The sequence below is a fragment of the Mytilus californianus genome, unplaced genomic scaffold (assembly GCF_021869535.1).
Source record: "Mytilus californianus isolate M0D057914Y unplaced genomic scaffold, xbMytCali1.0.p SCAF_11, whole genome shotgun sequence".
In the NCBI taxonomy this organism is placed as follows: Eukaryota; Metazoa; Mollusca; class Bivalvia; order Mytilida; family Mytilidae; genus Mytilus; species Mytilus californianus.
The window spans coordinates 55,084,767-55,110,598 of NW_026262593.1; the positions used below are offsets into that span (position 1 = coordinate 55,084,767).

Here is a 25,832-nt window from a genome sequence, read left to right on the forward strand (position 1 = left end):
TTAATTTTATAGAGATAAGCAGAGTAACCTTTACCTGTCTTATTGGATACTTTAGTTCGGAGATCGTTTCTTTTACTCTGTCCGATTTGACTTACACAGAAACGTCACGTGAATACTTCATAAATCTATGCAGCGTACTACATCGTTTGCATGAAAATATTAACATTTGGACGACGTCACATTACGGTATCTTTGGTATTTTTTTCATCAGGGCGAGGAAATCAAACTAGAACAGCATGGTTGACTTTTTTTAGATGGAAATCTAATTTGATCATCATCCTTGCATAATTTGCCTGTGTTAAAATCTAGACATGTGTATAGACAAATGTCGAGTGAGACGCTTTTTTTCGATCTCCACATTGAAACAACAACTATCTCGTAATACCCCTTTTGTACACGAGGGTTAATAAGCACATGCCGTTTGTTTTCGTCGTTTTTTCATTCTGTGTACCAATGTGTAAATAGTGGTTTTAACGATTATAGTTGTCTTGTCTTATCTTGTCTTGTGTCTGTCCTTAGTAAGGAGCTTCGTAAGTTTCTCCTAAAGACTTTATGCATTTTGCATTCCGTGTTCAGTTGAGATCTTTATTGGTTGTTGGTACATTTATGTTGTATATACCCATAAGGAGAAAACCTTTGTGTAATTGAACTCATCAATGAAACCAGGATAAAAGTTATGTATGCTAGTTAGAAGATTATCTCTTTTTAACACTTATAATTTTTTTTTTAAAAATAGCAAATATAAATATGCAAAAAGTTACATGTGTAGTTTAGAAGACGACAGGCAAAACCCTTGAGATTATAGATAAATAAATAGCTATAACTTGTTATAACTTCAAAGATGAGTAAACAAATATTAGTAGATACGATAGTATGAAGGCTATATCATCAATAATCATCTATCACTCAACAAATCATGTTTCAGGGATACAAATTACAGACAACTATTAAATATATATATATATAATTTCTATCAATAATTATCTATAAAATAGAAAATGAGATGTCATGGAAAGTAGTGCTACACTGCAGATTGATTAATGATGTTATTATTTCAAAGTCCTTGACATATTCACATTTAAGTAACACTCCAGTTCGTTTAAAGGAAAACAACCTTAGGATAAAATTGAACCAACTGTTAACAATGTACAAAATAAACATTTGTTTTGTTAAATATTTTGTACAAAGGTTTTCTGTTTCTTGAATCATTGATTATAGACAAATATTTGAGCCGACTTAAATATTTCTTCATCAGAAGGTATTCGAAAATAAACTTCAATGTTTGTTTTATTATAGCTACATCATCACCGATAAGCAAAGTATGAATAGTAAATCGATTTTAACTTGCAATACAACATTTGAAAAGTACATGTACAGTATGGTAAATTGTGTTTTTGATGTTGGATTGAAATGGTGATCGCAAAAACTCTTTCGAAAGAAATCAAAGAGTATAAAAAAAAAAGAGTATTTAGATTTTTTGAAATGTTTAATACCATCACATTTTTTTATATTGTTGTATATATTGTACATTTTTCTCATTGTTGAAGGTTGTATGGTTTCCTATAATTGCTTAAATCCCCTTCATTTTAACTTTGGTGGATATTTGTCTCATTGCCAAACATCCCACATCTCCTTATTTTTTATATTTCGTTACGTCCATATATGCTGAATTTGCTATTTCAGTATATGATGCATCCATGTACATATGTTCAAAAGCGTTTTGATTGTCTTTAAATGTTCTAAACAAAAAATTAAAAGGTACGACTAAATCATTTATTTCGGGGTACCAACTATGAAAGTACCAAAAGTTTTTATTTAATTCTGCATCAGCGAATTATGATAAAAAAGTAATAAGATGAGGTTTGATTGCCAATGAGGTATGTCTCCCCTAGAGACCAAATGAAGTAGAATGTTAGGAACTATAGATGACGTTTAAGTCAACATTACACTTTACACTGACAGCAGTATTCGTAGGTGAGACACAGGGTTCCGCGGGACCCCTCACACATTTTATATAATACTTTTCGAAATTTGCTCTTCTAACATAATAATCGAATATAACAAAAACTGAAGTTACAACCATGGAATGGATACAATTAAATGGCCAAATCAATATTTAAGTTGAAAAAAATGAAAACGAAATCTTACACAGTCTAAATAGTACAATTCCAAAATTCCACAATGAAACATTTTTGTAAATAAAACGAGTTATTTAACGTTTGTAGAAAAAGACATTTACAAAAAAAGATAAACTGAACAAGCGTGTTTAATGAATAAAAATACGATTTGATTTTAAATAACCAAAGGAGACTTACCTTTGCGACTACTGTAATTGAATGACATTACAAAAAGTACAAACTGTGTCAAATTGCAATTGAATCTTTTTTTTTGTACGTTAGATTACAAATGAACACACAGTATTTTGTTTTAAATCTTTAAATACACACATCCAAATTGATAAATTACATGGACATTTTTTGCATATTTCTAACTGTTATGGTTCAGACGATTTGATAGATAAATCAACTTTGACATAAATAAATGAATGTCAAGGAAAGTTATACTTAACCAGCTGAGCTGAAATAAAATAAAAAGTCTTGCTCAATCATTAAAACACACCTCCCTCTTTAATCTTTTGATCGAAAAGAACCTTTTCTCAAGGTCTCGGTGACACACTTGTAATCACTTGAAAAAAACATTTAAATGATACTAAATAAAAATAAAGTTTACTAAATTTGTATAAAAAACTTGATATTTAAGTGATAAACAAGGACTACGGTAAATTTCCCGTTACCTTCTTTGATGTGTTTAATTTACAAATTGTTTACATGGTTTACAAAAGGAACATCTGCAAATAATTCTAACAGTGATTTTCATTATTTAAGATCAAGAAAGACATACATCTGCCCATGCTGATTCCTTAAAATGTAAACCACAATTATTAAACTTTCTAAGAGCAAATTTTTATTCTTTGAAAAGGAATGGATGTACAAGAAACAACGATTCACAGAAAAAACACTAAATTTTATCCTGCAGTGTTCGTTGTAGGGAATATGGAATTGTTAACTCAGACGATACTAAAATCTCATTAAATATAAAAAATTGTGGAATGACTGACAAAAAGTCCAAATGAACGTGTTGAAGCCATATTTAATATCAACTATGAAACTGTGTCCTTTAAGGCCGGTGTTAATCTGATGAATTCCTAGTGGTAAAGATGGAGATATTCCTTTGACAAATTTCAAGAGGATGTCATGAGCTTGATGACCGCTATAGAAGACAACGGAAATGTTCCAAATGTTGTAGCCATTCTTCCGCCACAATTTGTTCTTACTATGAACAACATTAGAATGAGAATCGGAATATGGTTACCCTCATGGAGCACCTGATATCATACCTGGACTATTTTCACGCTTTACTCAGTAGTTTTGGTTATCATTGTCGATCTCGATAACAATCGTTCATGCTTAACTGTCGATTTAGTGATTATTTCTAAAAACTACCAACATAATCATTATAAATTAAGGAAACTAAAAAAAAAAAATCATGATGAAATTAAATTATTTCTGGAACATATAGTTAAGACTTTGAACCACGATGTTCCATACTGAAATACGTTTTTAAACATGCTGAAGTGTAATAGTGTCTACTCGCTGAAATGCGATGGTATGAAGTCCACTTAATTTGGTGGGTAGTGGATAATCGGCATTTCATTTTTTATCAATACATACCAAAGACTTCTCCGCTAAGCACCTCGGTGGAGAACAGGACTTTATGACAAGAGATATGACTACAGTTTCTTTTCAGTGTTAATCACAGCAATTTAGGAGTACCTGTTTATAAAGGAACATTTTCCAAGTTTATAATATATTTCATAAGTTGCAATGCTCATCATGAATTCCGCGATAGGAGATTGATGCTCACACTGATGTCAAATTGATCCTTTCGGAGGGTTTACAAACGTCATGAGTTCTTCGTTCGTTATGAATTATCTGTTTCATTGATGACCATCGATATGTTCCGATTGTCGTAGCCATAATCCTGTCGTCTTTTTCTCGAGTGCAAAATCACTACACAAGACAGCACCAAATGTAAATGTACATCGAGCAATACAACGGATGTCACGTGTGGAGCAAGATCTGTGTTGTCTTTATTTTTCTATGAAATGTTTTTTATAGTGTTGTAGGTCGTTTAGTAATGTTTGATGAGTGTATTGTACATGGTGTATTTTTTTTACTTATGAATTTGGATTGTTCCTCTTGTAGTTTGGATCAAGAGTGAATATCTTTAATCGAAATATAATCCTTTATTGTCTGTATGTTTTAATTTCATAAACCCTCTTTATATTAATTATAGTATAACAAAGTTCAGATTGCCTAAATTAAAAAAAATAGTATTGCTTACAATTAGGTTATTTTTAATCCTATCTTTGATTTTGTTATTTAATAACAACATGAGTTTTTAATAGTTTTTTAAACCATGCCAGTAATTGTCTTATGTTTAAAGAAAGCAAACTAGTCCTACTTACCACCAGTGTAGTGATTCTGATCAGTAATATCTGGGAGAAGTGAGACGAAAATATCTATTGAACAAAATGACGAAAATGATGTTTGCAATATTTTCCTTGCCTCTACTTGGAGGGTTTAAATACGAAAATTAAAGCAGTCGGTTTATTGAATTATTGTTATCTTGTGAATTTAAGAAAATGAAATAGTTAAACCATATTAAGAAATAACAGTACTGCAGTCAAAGAGTTGCCAATGCATTATACAAAAGAAAAATATGTAAGAACTTGCAAAAAAGGATACATTTGAAACTTCGTGAATGATTTTGTAACATATATGTCATGGCTAAGCGTGACGTCATACAAACGGTCAATTTGGAAAAATCACCCCAAAACGCCGTTGTTTTATTTCTTTGATAACATTGTAGTGATCAAACAGTTGATGACCAAAGCAATTTAAAATGGCGGGTAATAATGATTAAATAACTCTGATTTTTGTATTTTGACGCATAATAAACCTGCCATATTAGTCTTATATAACTTATGGTAAGTCTTGGTTACTTTAATAATCAAAAACTGTCAACATTCATTTAATTTTTTGCCATTATCAGTTAATGAATAAAAAAAATTGCAATGCATTCAAATGATAAGAAAAGAAAAACATCGGAAAATAAGGAAATTCACACATATATAAAAATTGATAATTTTCATATAAAACGATAATTAAAATTCGTTAAGAAACATGAAAAGTTCGAATTACAAAATGTTGTGCAAAATATTGGTACACAACAAAGGTTTAAACTGAATCTAGATTATTCTAAACGGTTATATCAACTCACAATTAAATTCTTTATAAATATTTTATCCATTACCTTCAGAAAGTTATGCAAAGTTTTATATATGTCTTCCTTCGAATGCATAAAAGTGCATATAAATGTCGAAGGTCAATTTTGCGTTTGCTTAGGTCCTTGCAAATAAAAAAAAACATCATATCAGAAATTTTCAGAAAACAGTTACAATTTCTATACTATCATACTTGGTCTTAAATTCACGCTTCATTGATACAATGAAATGTAGGATAAATTTCCTACAACTGTTAAATTCAAGGGAATATTTTTTTCTACCCTTTTTCGTATGCAACCGTATGTGACGTATTATGATTAGGTGGCATTACACCTATACAGATGAAAGATGATATATCAACCATACTTATTTAGTTTATTTGGGTAAATTTTTTGTTGTTGTTTTGTCTTTCATGTTTATGTACCATGAACCTAAAAAAAAACACTTTATTGTTGTGGCGAAAGACTGACTGTTTTTTAAATATCTGACCAACAGTTAGTTTCGTGTTCATTTTCCGTAAAGCAGAAGAACTCTGGAAAGCAGTCTGCACTTAGTATTGACAGGCAACAGTGAATGTTTATTTTTTATTATGGAAAATCGTTTCCGGAGTTATACGTGTTTGAAATGTATACATGTCCGTGTGACATAGTTTATTTGTGTGTGGAACATTTATAAGTTCGGAGTATCGTGTTTACTGCAAAGTGTTATTGTAAATAATTTCAATATCAGCTCAACTGTGAGTAAAAATATCAATTGTTAAAAGCGTTGGTGCAGTCACCTATTTCAGAATGGATTCGAATTAATTTGAACATCTGGTATATACCACATCAATTTTACCTCAAAATGCTCCGCATGGTACAGCTTGATACGTCGACAGAGATCAAACCCCGACAAGATGGGACAAGTATGGACACAAAGTTCAAGCTTTTCATAGCCCAGAATTTAGATTATGATTAAATATTTATAGGTTTCTGACACAAATTTAATGTGGTCTAAGGGCTTACAAATTTAATGTGGTCTAAGAGCTTACAAATTTAATGTTGTCTAAGAGCTTACAAATTTTAAATTGGAACTTTACATATTTTATTCAAATTTCCGAAATGTAAATAGACGGTAGATTTAGCATATCAAAACAACCTAAAGAACTCAATTTGGATAAAATCAAACAAAGTTTAATTTTGACCATTTGGACCTCAAAGAAGACCAATTTCAAAAACTGGACCAAATATAAAAACTCTAAATATAGGGTCAGATTTGGCATATCAACGATCAAAGAACCCCGAGGATTCTATTCTTTAAGAAATCAAACAAAGTTTAATTTATTTGGGCATATTGGATCTCAAAGTATTAGAAAAATAGTGTTTTTGGTCCCTTCATTCCTATACGGTCATAGCAACAAAAATCGACCCCAACCTTCTTTGTTTGGAATGTAACCGTGTAGTATAATTACATGATTTACAGAGATTAATACGCAAGTGTTGGTCCGAGAACCAGAAAATCCTTGTGTTTCACCTTTTTTGTGCCCCTAGTTTAAAAACTCTTTGGACCACAACCCCCAAAATCATTCTCAACTTTATCAAACATTATAAAAATTTGTAGTACAATTTTACAAAGATCCATTCACAAATACTAAAGTATTATTGTCTAGAAATCAAATATCTTCGAACGACGACGACGACTACATCGCCTTACCTTTATGCGGTCGCAAAATTTTGTGGTCGTATAAAAATCTGCTAGTTAATTAGTCGAATTGTATTATGTGTTTTTTTATTACAGAAACAACTCTGTTTTGTTTTGTTCGGTAATAAAAATATTTGATAAGATCTGTTTAAATGTAAATTAAAAACAAGGACTTCGATGGCCAGTGGGGGGGGGGGGGGGGGGGGGGAGGGGGGGTCATCGTTATAAAAGCCGAACTAAAATACTTGACATCAAAGGGCCATATATATCCATGTTATACAATTTTTTTAAGAAAAATTCACAGGACATGCCGATAATATTGATTTTCTGTGATATATCTTAAGTAGGAGCTTGATATTGAAGACTTTCACTCATAATCAGTATGTCAGGCTAAACATTTCAGTATGTGCACTCTTAATTGGGTTTTTAATGAGAATAAATAGCATATCAAATACTTGCTATTATAAAATGGATAATTAAATATTCATCTGTCTATATATGATGGCTAATAGTATGTTTTGTTGTCCAGTAAACTGTTTGCATGCTGTTTCTGTATGCGCATGACCATGGTATGACTAGATTAATTTCAATTTCTTCTTCACAAGAATGCAGAGTATTAAGTAGTTTTTAAACACAAATCAGTCAACAACAACATAACAACAACGAGAGAAAAAACATCAAACAACATAAAACAAAACAACAACAAAAACAAAAATTGACAGGAATACTTTATTAATATTTTCAGAATTGATTCCGTGAAACTGCAAACTACAAAAAGAAAAATATTTAAATTTTGTTATCTTAGAGAACCATATAATCATAATTCCTGCGTCAAGTGTGTTTAACTAATAATATACTTTTTTGGGGTACTTTTGTTTATGAAAAGAATAACTTAAATGTAATATTCAAATTTTACTTTGAAATATATGAAAATAAAATATAAAATAAAACAATTTGAACAATAGTATACCGCAGATTTATATTTATTACAATCAAGGACATCAAATCTGATTCAATGACTTGCCATTTACAAACTTGAAGATATTCTTCTTGGTTAGGATTAGGACACTACTACCACTAGTACTATATATCATAAGGAAAGCAAGTGTACACCGATGATTTGCTACAAACGTTGATTTTCCCCCGCGATATAAACAACTAGGGGCTCTAAAGAGCCTAAGTCGCTCACCTTGGTCTATGTGCATATCAAACAAATGACACTCTCCAACATTGTAGATGAGAATAGACGTCATGCCAGAAATCTCTATGTTGTTGATCTTGTATTACTGATCTTTAAGTCTGATTGATTTCTCTTTATCTTCTTTAGTTTTTGCTCAAAACACAAAAAGGGGTAACAAAAATCCTCATTTAAGGGCAATCACTCCTTTAAACAGTTACAGTCTACTAACCATATCGGCAACATTTGACTGTTTAATTGATCTTGCCTTGCTGATCATTGTTGTGAATTAAATTATTTATTTATCTATTATAATTTTTAAAAGAGGGACGAAAGATACCAGAGGGACAGTCAAACTCACAGATCGAAAACAAACTGATAACGCCATGGCCAAAAATAAAAAGACAGACAGAAAAATAATATTACAGATGACACAACATAGAAAACTAATGACTTAGCAATACGAACCCCACCAAAAACTGGGGTTGATCTCATAACGGGATAAAAATGTTTCTCTCTAAATATAAATGTTTTCCATAATAAAAGGCACCAATGAAACAAATGGTAAAATTTGTCATTTATGGGCAATAACTCCTAAAAGAATTTGTCTAACAGTTTTGACGTGTACGGTAAATTGGTAGAGCTCATTAATCTGAACATTTTTGCTCCTTTCAGATTTTCTCTATTTATAACGGTTCAAAAAATAATAGAAAGTAAAATCACAAAAATACTGAACTCCGAGGAAAATTCAAAAAGGGAAGTCCCCATTCAAATGGCAAAATCAAAAGTTCAAACACATCAAACGAATGGATAACAACTGTCATATTTCTGACTTGGTACAGGCTTTTTCTTATGTAGAAAATGGTGGATTGAACCTGGTTTTATAGCTAGCTAAACCTCTCTCTTGTATGACAGTTGCATCAAATTCCATTATATAGACAACGATGCGTGAACAAAACAAACAGACACAATAGGTAAAAATGTCAAAAATAGGGTTACAGCAGTCAACATTGTGTTATCATCTTAATCACTATAAAAACAAACAAATGTAACGAAGAAGCACAAAAAGGCATTCATCAAATTTAACATCCTCATTAGGTTTATATTATACGATTTTATTTATCTATGTAAAATCCACCCATAAAGGATGGAAGGTTTTAAGTACTGGCGTAAAATCGCGCGTTTGAAATTCGCACAGGAAGACATAAAATAATTTTGTCGTTCAAAGTATGAAGAGATACATAAATACAGAGTCACGTAAAATGGATATCACAAAAAACAGACTTAACAGTAAATAAATAAAATAATTTTGTCGTTCAAAGTATGACGGGATACATAAGCACAGAGTCACGTCAAATGAATATCTAAAAAGAAAACAGACTTAACAGTAAAAGTAATATTAATAAAGACAAATAAAAGAATACTATAACACGTTATTAAGATGATAAACAACGTCAGTACGCAAAATCTATACTTGAAGACCATCGTGTATTATTTCTGAAGTTGATACGGAATATTTATCAACAAGTTCTTGGCACCTTCCGATGAACTTTTTTTAGAAAAAGGACAAGACGTTGTTTGACATACCCCTGGTTCATCAACTTTCTGCTCAGACACTGGTGACGTTTTACAAAGTTTGAGTAGGTGCTGCAAGCTCTTGAATACCGAATAAGTTGGGAAATGTATATCCCATATGCAGGTGAAGTTGGTATATTGCTACTAAGGTGGGGGAAATTGATAATTTCAAAATTAAAATCGTCTCGTTTGTCATAGATTCTGGTACTGAGATGACTGTGTATGTCAAATTCGAGGTATAAGTCTAAAAATGAGGCGGAGGAAGCCGTGTCTGTTGTTTCTTTAATTTCTAGTACTAGTGGATATATTAATGGAACCCAATCAGAAAAGTTCGGATTGTTAATTGAAAGAACATCATCGATATATCTGAAAGTGTAATTAAATAACCTGGGTTCTTTGATCTTCTTGTTTTTGACAAGTGTCTGAAGGAACTCCGATTCATATGAAAATAAGAAGAGGTCGGCAAGGAGAGGCGCACAGTTCGTTTCCATAGGAATGCCGACAATTTTTTGAAAAGTCTACCTCCAAATTTAACAAATATGTTGTCAATAAGAAACTCCAGCATACTGATCACTTGTTCCTCTGTGTAGCATGTTTTACCCTTTTGTTCACTATTAACAAAATATGCCTTATGGTATCCCAAAGTAATAAATTTATAGCGCATGCTACCATTTTTATGATGAAAAGCATTGTGGATTATTTTTTTTAAACGTTTTTTTCAATTTCACATGGGGAATGGTGGTATACAAGGTTGAAAAATCAAAAGTTTTGATAGAACTAATTTCAGAAAAAGAACGAGATTTAAAATTATCCAGAAGCTCTTTAGAGTTTTAAAGAATTTACATATGGTTAATACCACTACGCGAGTAAACAGTTTCACGATATTTCCGAAGACCCTCTTTCACTGCGGACAGAATTTTAGTCAATCTAATGGACAATTCTTTAGTGGAACATGCAGATGAGCCGGCAATGTACCGTTGTTTGTACGGAATTTTGTGAAGTTTAGGTATCCAGTACAAACAAGGTAAGTCCTCCGATTTTTTGTTCAATGCAATGTTCATTGAAGCCATGTAGGACTTATGATTCGCCAAAATCTCATCCTTGTCAAATGATCTGTTTTTGTATGTGGGATTACCTGAGTGCTCATTTATTCCTAATTCTTTTACAAGACACTCGTAATAATACGATTTACATATAAAGACAATATTATTTGAAGCTTTGTCCGCAGGAACAACAACATACTTATCTTGAAGAGATGATAGACATTTCACAGCCTCTTTGTCTCTGAAAACGGACTTTGGTCGATCATTCACACAGTTTTTCAACTTATGAATGCGACGTTTTATCAGAGACCTGATTGTTTTGACCCATTCTGAAAAAGTGTTCAGTTGAACTTCTTCTGGTTTATCCCATGCTCTGGCGTGGTCCTCAATGGAATCCATAACTATTTTGAAGTTATAGTTCCAGTTGATGTGTTGGGGTTCTCTAAACTTAGGACCATGAGAAATCACTTTTCGGAGATTTTCATGTTGAATTATGTTTAGATCCCCAGTAATAACATGGCCAGAGGGGCTGTAATTGTAAGGCGAGTGGGAACAGTCACATGTCAGAGGGTTTTTTAGGTATTGTTTTAAATCAAGGTCCTGCAATGCTTGTTTATAGTTAAATATTTTGGGTGCAATGGTTTTGGTGTAACTGAAGGATACAATAGTACAAAAGACGAAACTTGCATTTTACCCCTATGATCTATTTTTAGTCATGTCAGCCATGTTCATTGGTAGGCGAGGTCATCGGACATTTTTTTAAAACTATATACTCAAATGCTGATTGTGGCCAGGTTTGGTTAAATTTGTCCCAGTAGTTTCAGAGGAAAATATTTTAGTAAAAGATAACAAAAATTAACATAAAATTGTTCAAAATTTACTATAAAGAGCAATAACTCCTTAAGGGGCCAATTGACCATTTGAGTCATGTTGACCTTTTTGTAGATCTTACTTTGCTGAACATTATTGCTGTTTACAGTGTATCTCTATCTATAACAAAATTCAAGATAATAACCAAACACTGCAAAATTTCATTAAAATTACCAATTCAGGGGCAGCAACCCAACAACGGATTGTCTAATGCATCTGAAAATTTCAGGGCAGATAGATATTGACCTGGTAAACATTTTTATCCACTTAGATTTGTTCTTTATGCTTTAGTTTCAGAGATATAAGCCAAAAACTGCATTTTCCCCCCATGTTCTATTTTTAGCCATGACAACCATCTAGGTTGATTAGCAGGGTCCTAGGATACAATTTTAAACTAGCTACCCTAAGGATGATTTTGGTCAAGTTTGGTTTAATTTTGCCTCGTAGTTTCAGAGGAGGAGATTTTTGAAAAAGATTACAAAAATTTACAAAAAATTGTGAAAAGCTTACTTTAAAGGACAATACCTCTTTAAAGGGTCAATTGACAATTTTGGTAATTTGACTTTTTTGTAGATCTTACTTTGCTGAACAATTTTGCCGTTTACAGTTTATCTCTATCTTTCATAATATTCAAGATAATAACCAAAAACTGCAAAATTTCATTAAAATTACCATCTCAGGGGCAGCAACCTAACAACGGGTTGTCTGATGCGTCGATAAATTTCAGGGCAGATAGATCTTCACCTGATGAACATTTATATCCTAGTCAAATTTGATCTAAATGCTTTAGTTTCAGAGATATAAGCCAAAAACTGCATTTTACCCTCAATATTGTATTTTTAGCCATGACGGCCATGTTGGTTAATTGGCAGGATCATCGGTTACATTTTCTAAACTAAATACCATAAGGATGATTTAGGCCAAGTTTGGTTTTATTTGGCCCAGTAGTTTCAGAGAAGAAGATTTTTGGAAAAGTTAACGGACGACGACGGACGACGACGACGGACGACGGACGACGGAAGCCAAGTGATGAGAAAAGCTCACTTTGCCCTTTTGGGCCAGGTGAGCTAAAAATAATTCAGTTTGTAACTTTGTATAGAAAGCATTGTCCTGATGTGTTACACACAACGAGTGTGTTGGTTTTACAGTTGTAGTGTATTGCTCTGGGTTTTTGAAGTCCATCTTCTTCTGTCAAGAGAATTCTATATGTTTTCCCATCTCGTCCTAATACCATCAATTGATTATTATCCCTATACGATACAAAAATGTCTCCAAACTCGTCATGCGTTATACCAGTAGGAAAAGTTGATTTCGGACACTGAAATTTCCAATGAACTTCTCCATTCAACGTTGTCGAGTATACAGCATCTCTATCGTGTGTTGTATAATAAATAATTTCATTCAACACGGAACAATAACCGGAGACATCGCCTGTTGACAAAGTTGACAAGGTATTACCAGAAAGATCAAAGAACTGAATGGTCTTGTTTAAGAGGCTGACGACTAATTGTTCACCTGTACTAATAATACCGTAGCATTCGTCTTTCGTAGGTATAGTCCTTTGTACTTTTGATGAGTTTACGTCAACTATAATAACTTTCTTCTTGACAAATAATGTTGTAGCAACTGTGTCTTTATCTATTACTGCCACATCTAAACATTGGTCTTCAAGTTGTATGTTTTTAATATGCTCGCCTTCTTGATTCATGATCACAAGTATTTTTTTTAACGGTTTGCCATCAGCCAGCACAATTCTCCCGTCGTCGAACATATCGATTCCTGTTATATGAGTTTTGCTGGATGTTGCATCGGGTGATTTGAAAGAGTGGATATTTGTCAATTTAATGTTATCTACAGTGTTTGAAACTGGAACAAACATCTGTCCCTGTTTTTCCTTCTTGAGAAGAATTTTCTTTGCGGAAGAAAACTTCACTTCTAACCTCCCTAATTCTTTTACTTCCTTTTCGAACTGCATAAGTATTGGTGAAAATTCTATGTGAATGTCAACACTTTCTCGTAATTGGTTGCTTTGTAAAAACATCCAAGCCTTTTCTTCTTTTTCAATTTTTTTATTCCACTCATGTATACCCAGGAAAGCTTGGAAATCGGATGCGTGTTGTTTGATCTGTTTCAAATCGCTTACTGTTTGATTGACATTTTCCCGCATTTCTGATATTTTTTTAATAAAACCATCAATACTTTTGCGTTGTTCTTTCTCTTCATTGTCCAATTTATCCAAAAGTTCCATTTGGAGTTTGTCTAAGTGATGAAGGATTGCCTTTTTTACATTTTGCACTTCAGATATAATTCTATTTTTCTGAATCTCAATACTTGTTTTATTATCTTGTTTATCCTTTATCAGATTGCAGATTAGTTCACTTATGTCCTTCGCCCTATCCTCTAAATCTTCAAATGCAGCAGATGATTTCACACCTTCCATGACTTCTGTTATTGGCTCCAATGATTTACAGGTGTCATGTTTCTGAGACACACAGGACACACAGCATGGCTCGTTGTGAATTAAGCAGTAAAAGTCTAATTTCCTATTGTGAACTTTACACGTCTGTGTGATTTCAGCAACAGAACTAGGAAGTTTTTGGTAATCTATTATAGGTATTGGTTGATGGTTCTTTGTTAATTTCATTCGGCTATGTTGTTGTTCACAATCTTTACAAATGGCTTCTTCACATTCTGCACACCAAACAGAGGCAGGTTTTCTCGTATCATCTGTCATACAAATATCGCATATTGGTACGGATGTCGCCATTTTTTACTGAAAAAAAATCATTAGATTTATTTGAATGTCATATGTTTTAATTAAGATAACATTTGATGATACATTATTAAATGTTAAGTCCAGGCAAAGTAAACCATGCTGATGAAATTGCAAATGCATTTAGGTACGGCAATTGGTCCGAATGGTTTAAACGTTATTATTTTAGCAGAAACATCAGTCATGAAACAGTCATGAATATATTTTATGTAACCGAAATCACCAAATAAATAAGAAAATAACTTGTTATGAGTTTCTACTATTTATCGCTATTTTGGTAATTAAAAAATGTCTTAGTCTGTAAGTCGGGTAGCAAAACTGTATAGTGTTCACATTCAGCTTTATAACAGTTATGACTAGTAGATTACTGAACATTTTTATTTTTTTGTAAAACTAAATGTACCTAGGAGCACATCTCGCTCACCTCAAAGAAAATGGATGTTGACATCTATTTTCACCTATTTCAAGATCAAGTTAATTTCAGGATACACATAATTCATTTTTATTTAATTAGCTTTTTTTTTGTTGTTTCAAATAAAATCAAAACAATGTAGAGGTATATCAAATCCTCGTGAATTTATTCACACGACTTTGTTTTTCTAAAATAGGTAGATTCGGCAACAGGAAACAACACTTGTTTGTCTAATTTATATTGATATTATTAACACAAATTAATTCACCGAAACCATAGAAAATATGCAATAGTAAATACAAAATAAATCAACGATATACTAGACAATAAAAACCAAAAATTATACTGTGTATACTCCAAACCACCGAAAACAAGCTAAAATTGTACCACCGGTGGATTACAAATCATTAGATTTTAGAACAAGGATTAGAGCAGCAATATTCAAAACTGTTAATGATATATTTGAAAACAATTCTTTGATTGGAAGTTTTTTGTATTTCTTTTTCAAAGCCTAGGTACAAGCCACCTTAAGCTACTGCCTATCTATAATACTAAAATAACTAGGTTCAATTTGTTAGCCGGCATGACGTTCAAACAACGAATCAAAGAATTCAACTTTACAATTGGTCTTTGTTATGTAAGCTCTACAGTTAACTTAAATACATTTGGATGCCAGTTTTCTGTTTGTGATATTTGGCATGAAATGTTTTGACCTCATTCAAAATTTCGAGATTCTATCTTGAATAGTTTTTGAACACCAGTGATATTAGTGGTCTAAAAATGGTCATTTTCAGACGTTATGGGGTTGCGCTTCAAACTTTGCATTATTTTTATCTTTAAAATCTTTTCAACAGTAAGTGTAATGATCATTTCTCATGATATTAATTACAGATTATTAAATGACGATTAAAATGATTCCAACATTACAAAAATCTGAGCTAATTTAAAAATGTAACATGCAGAATTGTAAAATTGGTGCTTCGTTATACATTTTTAAATTTATTAAGTGTTGACCATTTATGGCCCTGAAAATAAAACTAATTGCAATATTATTCATTAAATATGTTTGTCAACATACTCGCATATAATAATACTAAAATAAAATACAGTTATATAAATGATATGATTCATACAGAATATTTTAGAAATTTTCAAAGTAGAAAAAACTATTTTTCAAAGAAGTGTAGTGTCCGTAACCAGCTTATTATTCTCCTAGAAAGAATAGCTACAGTAAACATTAAGCTATTTGTCTTTATAGATTTGACTCTTTACACTAACATAATAACAAAATTTAGCACCTTTTTATTAGAATTTAGTCACAATAAATGAAAATATGGTTACGGACACTACAAAAATTATGTAGTGTCCGTACCCATGGTATTATAAATATTTTTAACCATCAAAATAGGCTTAATTTCTAGGTTCTATGATGTTTACTTTGCTGCATCATCATTGTCTCCTGATTAAAAATTAAAAAAAAATATGCAAACAGATAACTGTTAAAAATATTTGAGCTGATAGTAATCCTTGACGTACTAGTTTGAAACCAGAAAATCTTATTGTAAAACCCCCATTTTGGTATCAGTCTGTCATAAACTCAAAAGATGAGTTCTTTTGTAATGTTAGGTTAAGAAAATTCATCTTCATGACTATGTTTATGGTTTTTATATCTTCGGATTTTTTTTGTAGTGTCCGTAACCGAGGAATTTTTTATTTTTGAGTCCAAAATATTAAATACCTTTTTGTTTTCAAAAATCTCTTGTTTTTTCTTCCTACAATTGATTTATACCATATATACAAGCATGTAGATTTGTTAAAGATCTTTACTTGACACTAGTATATGTCATTTTATAAAATATACTAAAAAGTTAATTTAATAAACTCAAGTACACTTGAAGGTAAAGTATGCTTTGTTTTTGGTTTATCTACAATTCTGGTAGTGTCTTATGATAGAAAAAAACATTTATTTCATGAAAATCTGTAGAAACGATTACTCTTTAATCCACAAAAAGTATGTAAATTTTAGAAAATTGTTGGAAAAAGTAGCCATTGTGTAGTGTCCGTAACCATTAATATTTCTTTTTTTCTGATTAGCAAATGTAATTCTATGGATTTTCTTTTCAGAAATATATTTTTTATCATTCCTTTAAGTGCATAGCACCAACTTGCTCAGAATATGTCTATGGTTTTACTTCAGATTTGAAATGATAAACTGTGTCCCATCCATGTTTACATGGCATGTATGTTTACATGTAAATAACTTTAATTACATATATTTATTTACAATCATGGGTCATTCTGTTGTTAACAAATGTAAACAATAAAAAGAAAATACAAAAAATTAATATGTTACCTGTGAAAGTTATTCATATTGAGTTAATAATAATTATAAAATCAATGTAGTGTCCTTAACTCAAATAACTTATAGAGTTTATTTTAGATACCATTTATGTACAGAATACATTTTCTGCTGTGATTTATATTCCAATGAATAGAAGGTCAACTCTTAATGATTTTGAAGGGCTATATGTATATAGTCTTTTATTTTAAGTATGTGCTGTTCTTACATTATCCTTTTTTTTACTCATTAAGGAAGGGGGTATAATTTTGCAGAATGCTAAAGTTCAACTGTATTCCTGTGATTTTTGTTTTGGTTGGTATTTTGTTGATATATTGCATTGGAATCAAAATTATGCAAAAAGACATGGGATAGTTCATTAAAGACATAGATTTCTAGGGGTTGATTTTACAAGTAGTGTCCGTAACCAGCATTTACCTTACCCCATTCAAAATAGAACATAAAACACTTCTCATTGTTTTTTTTCCACTAACCAAATGAGTTTTACAAATTTCAAGCATTACTCACAATATTTTTTTCTATTGTGTTGACCTTTTAAATTTGACCTCAAGTGCAACCTTACTGTTCCTTTTTTTGTGTTTTACCCGAATATAAGACAATGGTGTTGATTAAAAATTACACCATTCAAGGCCCTTTTGTTTTCCACATAATCAATATTACAAATAATCAATCAGTTCGCGGTCAAATCCGATACCAATACCAAAAGTATATGTCACATGTAGTTCCCGGTTGTATGTTTTTTTTTATGTATCTCGCTTTTTTTTTATAGGAGCACCAACTTGGGGAATGGTGTAAAGGAGGACATTTACTACACTGTATTGGTATAGATTTAATGTGTACATTTTCATACCCAGTTTCTCAGCCTGACCGTGACGGGTCTAACTACCAGAAAGTTAATCTCCCCAAAAAACAGTGAGTACAATGCAATAAAACATATGAACATACACTCGCCTGATTTGCCGATTCTAATAATATAGAAATTGAAAAATATAATAAAACAATTATATACAAAAAGGTATAAAGTTGTAGTAAGAAAAACCAGGACGGGTTCAAAAAGAAAGATTTTGAAGCAGAGAAAACTGTGCTCCTTAAAATCAGCATGACTTTATCAGGTGACATTACGAATACTAAAAATCAAGGCTTAAAATAACACGTTTGTACTTTAATTCAGTCACGGATATGCGATGTCGCGGGTGTGTTCTAGTATCGACAAAAAAATGATACGGTATGTTCATTTATTTGTCGAGGAAGGCAGAGTGCCCGGACAGAACCAACGACAGGCCAATTAAGATTTGAATCGAACACACCACGTGCAGGACTCAAAATCCCAACCTCAATGTTTACAGGCTAATGATACAGTAGATTTGTAACATCTTGTAAAAATGCTATCAATCAGCTTCTATAAAACAACCATATAAGACGAAGGAAAATCACATTCATAAATACATGACCTAATAAAAAAACAAGGTAAAATTATCACATTTCTTTTATGTAAAATAGACGTAAAATGTGTTTATATTCTTATTGCTTGTTGGAACGGACACTAATTTAGAGTTTCGGCAGCTTTTATTTAAATAATGGAACATATAATTATACGGTGCTATACTTATTAGCAAGTTAAACCTATTAACTAATAAGATTTATTAGGTCTGTTCTAACAAGAGTCCCCTATTAACTTTGTTTTTATGTTGCTATAATCATTACTACGATTGTATCATGTCTTAGGTCTGCTCTCACAAGGGTTAACGTTGTCCCCTAGAATTTTTGTGTCTTATATTTTTTATCTTGGAACTAGGGGGACCTTTATAAGCCACTTAAACAACTTATCCAGATCTAAGCGGTATAAAATATTTCTTTTTTCAGGAAACGAAAGTAAAAATTGATAATAACTTCTATTTAGGACAGTTAGATAGTCGTTAAATACTTACTTTAAAACTAAGTTTGTCAGCAAAAATATGTCAAAACAAAAACTTTAAGTCCTTTCTGCATGTTACATATCAGCTCGATGACAGTAGAGTAACCATTAAGTATTGTCACATGATAATTACTTTCAAAAACAATTTTGTAGTACACGTTACCACCCACGTTTCACAAAGGGAAAATACGGTTATTTCCCTTTGGCTGTTTGAGTCTTGATACACTTTGTTGTTTTTTAATTAATTGTCCCTTTTGATTAAAAAGAAAACTCCTGTATACTTTAAAAATCCCACATAATAATAACGACATAGATATCCAAAAGACATCTGCACCACTAAAATTGCTTCACTAGATATAAGTGATATATTGTCTTTCGTCAGAAAACGAAAGTACTAATCTAATCATAACATTCATGTCGGACATTTAGTAAAATACTTAAATAACTGCTCAATACTTACTTTAAGACTCAGTTTGTTTACCAAAATATTTTGAAACAGTTACTGCAAGTCGTTTGTGCAAGTTTTACACCAGTCTGTTGACAACAATATAACCAGGAAGTACTGTCACGTGATTTAACTTTTAAAAATACCAAAGTATGGTTATGTCCCTTTGGTTGAGCATTTTATATTGCGCAAAGTTTTTATTGTCTACCATGACGCTCAAGAATGACCAGTGAAATGAAGTTGAAATGTATTACGGATTATTACATATTACATTTGTTAATTTGGCATTTAAACAGGTGACATATATTATATCTGAAAACACATATGACCTAAGTATACACAAGATATGATTATGTAGACAAACAAACCATATTCTATATTCGATATGAGAAGTCAAAACAATAATAAAGGGTCTAAAATTGGGCTCCGATAATAGAGAACAATTAGAGGATACAGTATTAAGGGCAAAACAATAAAGAATGGTAAAATAGGTCGGAAATAAAGAATAGAGAAATCACTAATGCTTAAATATAACGAATAGAAGATATATAACCATACAAAGGATAGAGAAAAATAGCCCCAAAAAATTAAAGCATTCATAAATTAAGGACCCCCATCAAGCTAGACCCTTAAAATGAAAATTAATTAAGATAGGAAATTTACATGCGGAAGTCTTTTGCTTTATAAGTTTAAAATTTATTATTTGTGTTGTAGGTTTCCAAAGATTTTATTCATCAAGATAACTTAATGTTGCATTTTCTAATCAGGTCACTGCGAAAAGAAAAGATATTATCATCAACTTCAAAGTTGCAAAGTTTGTAGATTCTATACTTCACTCAAGCCCTGTATGTCTACCTCTTTCTAGTTCTTACTTCTGTGCACCAACTCTGAACATACTGAAAAGTCGCATCCCCTCTTCATTTGAAAATAAGACTTATTTTTCAATGCAGATCTCCTTAAAAATCGGTTTGGTCTTATCTCATTTGCACCCTGTTGTTTTTTTTTTTTTTTTTTTTTTATCTTTTAATCATCCTAAAATTGAGGCTTGAAACCGAATATGTTTGTTTAAATTTCTAGTAAATGAAATCATCTTAAAACTCTTTTTACATTTTGATGTGTTATAGCGTGTATGATAAAAAGATGTGTTTGATAATTTTTGAAAAATGATGTCTTAATCATAGTATTTTTTAAGTTTCAGCCCAGCAGGTACTTCAACGTTGAAACCACTATTGGTTTTTAAAAGGTTAGACAACATTTTCAACGTTATACTGTCAAAAATCATATCGACGTTGATTGTTGATTGTTTGATTTAATATAGGTTGAGACTTTACATTGAAACAACGTCACCCTTGCATTGAAATAACATTTGTTCATGTTGAAAATAGGCAATTTATAGCTTGCTGTTCGGTGTGAGCCAAGGCTCCGTGTGGAAGACCGTACTTTGACCTATAATGATTTACTTTTATAAATTTTGACTTGGATGGAGAGTTGTCTCATTGGCACTCATACCACATCTTCTTATATCTAATTCATTGCTTGTTGTTGGTTTATCTGTCATATTTGTTTGTCATTACAAATCAGGCGGTTAATTTTTCTCATTAGAATTTTTTTTTTTAAAAGTGTCCGGGTTTAATCACGGACAATACGGTGTGGTGTTTGCTTATTTTTGAAGGCCGTATAGTGACCTTTTTGTCAATTGGACTCTGATGGATAGTTGTCTCATTGGCAATCATACGAGATCTCATTATTTCTATAACACACAGTTACTACAAAAGAAATTGAACCCACATGACTTATTTAGTGCACTGTACAGGGAAAATGAGCAAATTTTGATCTTTTTAAAACATAATAACAAGTGTCAAGTTATGACAAAACTTCATATAGCCAAAAAGTGATTAAGTAAATGAATACACATAATCCCTTTTATATTCGTTTTTAATATTTTTGGTGAAAATGTGTTATAGTTTCCAAACTCCTTAACATCATTTCTGGTGCATATTGTACATTGTTGTAGGAATTTCAAAATATCCTTCTTTAATTCAGCTTCTGTTAATTCTGTGTTGGCTTCCATTAATCCCCTCCCCCAAAAAAACAACCCAAGTTGTATTTTGTAAACATAGGTTTACAATTATGTAGAACTTTAAAAGACAGGGAACAACATGCTATATCAAGCAAGCTTTTTTTCATTAATCTGATGGTTTCAGTAAACGCGAATTCGATTTTTTCCAATATTAGAAATAAAATAATCAAAGTATGAAGATGTGTTATCATGTCTGCTATACATAATGCATTCACCACAGATAATGATGATATATACATATTAGGGTTTTCCTGTAAATAAGTTTTACTGGACAGCACTATATTCGTAGTCTTTTTCACACATTTCCAATTTACATTTTCAGTTCTATTTGTTTATAGTGTAGTTATTTATCTATAGGTTTTTTATCATACGAAGAATTATAACTTCCTAATGCAAGCCATTTTTAGTTGCACAAAAACTTGTAACAATGAAGTTGAAACACTTAAAATTAACTTTCCCGTTTTAAATTCTTAAAAATGACATATTAAAAACATCTTGAAAAAAAATATAATAAGAAACAAAATCAAACACAGATCCCAGATGAAACGGCTTTCAATTCTCCGATTTGATATTTCTTTATTCTATGTCAGTTATAAATACAATAAAAAGAACATCATATTCCCTATCAAATAAAATAAAATATAGAAATGAACCTATTAATTACTACTTTGCACTCGAACCTATCAATTATTACTTTGCACTACGGACGCCAGCATGAGTTCGTTGACCCTTATGGAATATTCGTTTCGCAGATGATATCGGATATGTTCCTTATGTTATAACTACAATCCGTTCCCTTTTCACGAATGTGACCTTCCGAATTAGATTATTTACCGGGATTGTAATAACATGAGCAACACGACAGGTGCCTCATGTGGAGCAGGATCTGCTTACCCTTCTGGAACACCTGAGATCTCTCCCCCCCCCCCCCCCCGTTTTTGGTGGGGTTCGTGTTGCTTAGTCTTTAGTTTTCTATGTTGTGTCCTGTGTTCTATTATTTGTCTGTTTGTCTTTTTCTTTTTTAGCCATGGCGTTGTAAGTTTATTTTCGATCTATGAGTTTGAATGTCCCTCTGGTATCTTTCGCCCCTGTTATGTATATATAACATTGCCAACAATCTTTAGTGATCTATTGTAACAATGCAACCCTTGTCGAGCAGTAAGATGTAATGTACATGTAGCAATGCCACCTATCTCAGCACTAGGGTCTATTGTAACAATTCCACAAATTTGAGCAACAGCCTTGCTTTCTACCTGTTTCTAAGCCTTGTGCAAATAAAATTTTATTTTCTTGACAATGTATGGATATTCTATATGTACAATTGAGTTGCACAAATTGATAATCACCTTACCCTTTTCCAATCAAGTTAGTTTAAGCCATAAAACTGTTTGATATAAACAAAAATATAACAATAACAATACAATTAACAATGCCAACAATCGTAAGTGCATTTGTCTTACTTTTTTTACCTGATTAAATGTTTAGGGTAAGTTGCCGATCCCTTTTATGAAATGGTTGGTGGTAACAGAATATTGCTCTTAAATTTTCCAAATTAAAGAGTATGGTGTTGGTTTTCGTGCTTTAATTTACTTTAGGAAATATTCGTTTTCTTTATGTTCCCAAATACAACAGAATTACAACTGCATAAGGGCTATACTATCTGATAAATACAGACTAAACCTAGGAACGAGCTGCGGAAGAAATCATATTTTAATCAGTTCAAAAAGTTTATAATTTCTTAGTCTGGCATAAAATGCCAGTGGTTTGCCTTCAAAACCAATTGATCACATTCTGGTTCTTATTTTAATGTTTGTTTTAAAACAACTTGTCTTTAAGTAACATAGTGTTTGCTAATGGTTTGACATTTTCTTTTGTGCCATTTATCTCATAGCATGAGAAGTGCGTTCATCGATGTGTTTTTTTGTATGAATAATATGACCTTTTGCATTCTATGTGTAATTGTATGTGTGCATGTTTTGTTATTTAGATATTATGTGATTTTAGTTTTGTGAGATTTATTGACTACCCAAAGCTTTTCTTTGTCATTGTATTGTTTATTACAACACCAAATAAAGCTTTATGTGTTAAATGAATTTGACGTGTCATGTCTATGTTGTTTTCAATTGCAACAGTGAAAGTCGTTATTGTGTGTTGTAATTTTTCTCATCAGTGCATTGTCCTTTTGGCATTACAATTTTCTCTTAATGAAATTGCTATTTTGTGTGAAAATATGACGTCACGATGATAATGTCGACCATTTGTATTTTCAATTTGTAACCGAAATGGTCATGATGGTATTTTCCAATGCATTTTACTTGACAATCTACATTTATTATTATTTTTCAAACGAAGATTTCTCAGTAATTTTGAATGATATTCATAATATTATGTATAAAGTCATGAACAGGAAACCAGAATAGTCTTCCAACCCTGACGAAACGCAGATACATTGACTAGGACTTAAATTATATCATGTTTTAACCTAATCAGTATTTATTTAAATTGATGCATCAAATAGTAATAACATTGTGTGCAGATTGTAATTGAAACTGCGAATCTCAAAGCAATACAAATGCAGAATGTTTAAAAGGAATTTTAAGTCATATTTACAAAAAAGAAATTATTTATATATTATAAATAATGGTACTTCTTTTCATCTTTACATCTTATTCCATTTCTCTTTTTACTATACACGATTTATTAAACGGTTATCTGATCAAGTGGTATATAGGATAAGGAACACATGTATGATAAGACAGAACATCTTGCCGCTGAACAGAAAAAAAACAAGAACAGCCGTTATGCATATTTCTGAGAATTCTTGTAATGAGAACATACTGCAAAAAATACATAAAAGGAGATTATATAATGATTTTATTATTATACGAAATTCTACATAGTATGATTTTTTGGGGGGTCATATTCTGCTTTTCTATCATTCAGATCAAACAGATCTAACTGACCAACAAGAAAAATTATGTCACTTTGTGAAAAAAAGCATTGTCCAGATATATTACACACTAGGAGAATGTTAGTTTTGTGGTTGTAATGTATAGCTCTTGGTTTCTGCGATTTCTCTTCTTTTGTCTATAGAATGTCGTCCCATCTTTTTCTACTACCATTAATTGATTACTATCCCTACATGCTACGAAAATATTTCCGGACGCATCGTTGGTTATACCAGCAGGATAATCTAATTTTAGACAATCAAATTTCCAACAAACATCTCCTTTCAAATCAGTTGAGTAGACAGCATCGTTATTGTGTGTTGAATAATAAAGTTTATAATTCAACACAAAACAATGAACGGAGGTATCTGCTGTTGACAACTTTGACAAGGTATTACCAGATAGATCAAAGAACTGAATGGTCTTGCTGTATAGACTGACCACCAATTGTTCATCTGTACTAATAATACCGTAGCAGTAGTCTTTTGTAGATATAGTTCTTTGCACTTTCCTTGAGTTTATATCGACAATAATAACTTTCTTTTCGTAAACTAATGTTGTAGCGACTGTGTCTTTATCTATTACTGCAACTTCAAAGCATTGATCTTCAAGTTGTATTTTTTTTATAAGTTCGCCTTCTTGGCTCATGATTAGTAGTCTTTTGTTTAACTTTTGGTGGTCTGCTAACACGATTCTCTCATCGTCGGACATATCGATACCTGATATAATTTTATCGCTAGATTTTCCATCCGGTGAGAGAATATTTTTCAATTTAATGTCATCTACAGTGGAAGAAACTGGAACGAATATCTGCCCCTGTTTCTCCTTTCTTAGAAGAACTTTCTTTGAGGAAGAACACTTTACTTCTAACTTCCCTAATTCTTTGACATCTTTCTTAAACTTCAAAAGTATCGGAGACAACTCAAATTGTATATCAAACACGCTCATTATCTGGTCGGTTTGTACAGACACCCAATCTTTTTTCTTGTACTTCAATTTTTGTATTCCATTCATGTATACCAAGAAAAACTTGAAAGTCGGATGCGTGTTGTTTGACTCGTTTCAAATCGTTGACGATTTGATTGACATTTTTATGCATTTTTGAGATCTTTTCAATCAAACTATCAATTCTTTAACATTGCGTTTTCTCTTTGTTGTCCAATTTATCAAAAAAATCTGTTTCGAGTTTATCCAATGGAATATTTATG

General features: G+C 31.6%; 3 protein-coding genes across 4 annotated transcripts in view; all 3 read right to left on the bottom strand.

Annotated features, from left to right (window-relative positions):
• LOC127720339 (E3 ubiquitin-protein ligase TRIM71-like) overlaps nucleotides 1–19,721 on the bottom strand; it is a 237,430-nt gene extending 217,709 nt beyond the window's left edge. The window contains exons 1-2 of one of the 2 annotated variants that reach the window (XM_052226915.1): nucleotides 19,612–19,721; nucleotides 13,208–14,465 (exon numbers count right to left, since the gene is read on the bottom strand). In XM_052226915.1, the coding sequence (XP_052082875.1) occupies nucleotides 13,208–14,459 (1,252 nt within the window). In that variant the 5' untranslated portion in view covers nucleotides 14,460–14,465; nucleotides 19,612–19,721. The remainder of the gene's footprint in view (nucleotides 1–13,207; nucleotides 14,466–19,611) is intronic. The other variant, XM_052226914.1, reaches the window with a different exon arrangement.
• The window catches only part of LOC127720341 (uncharacterized), a 210,699-nt gene that overhangs the window by 177,022 nt on the left and 7,845 nt on the right, over nucleotides 1–25,832 (bottom strand). The window lies entirely within an intron of this gene.
• The window catches only part of LOC127720342 (uncharacterized), a 101,438-nt gene that overhangs the window by 32,749 nt on the left and 42,857 nt on the right, over nucleotides 1–25,832 (bottom strand). The gene's annotated exons all lie outside the window — the stretch shown is intronic.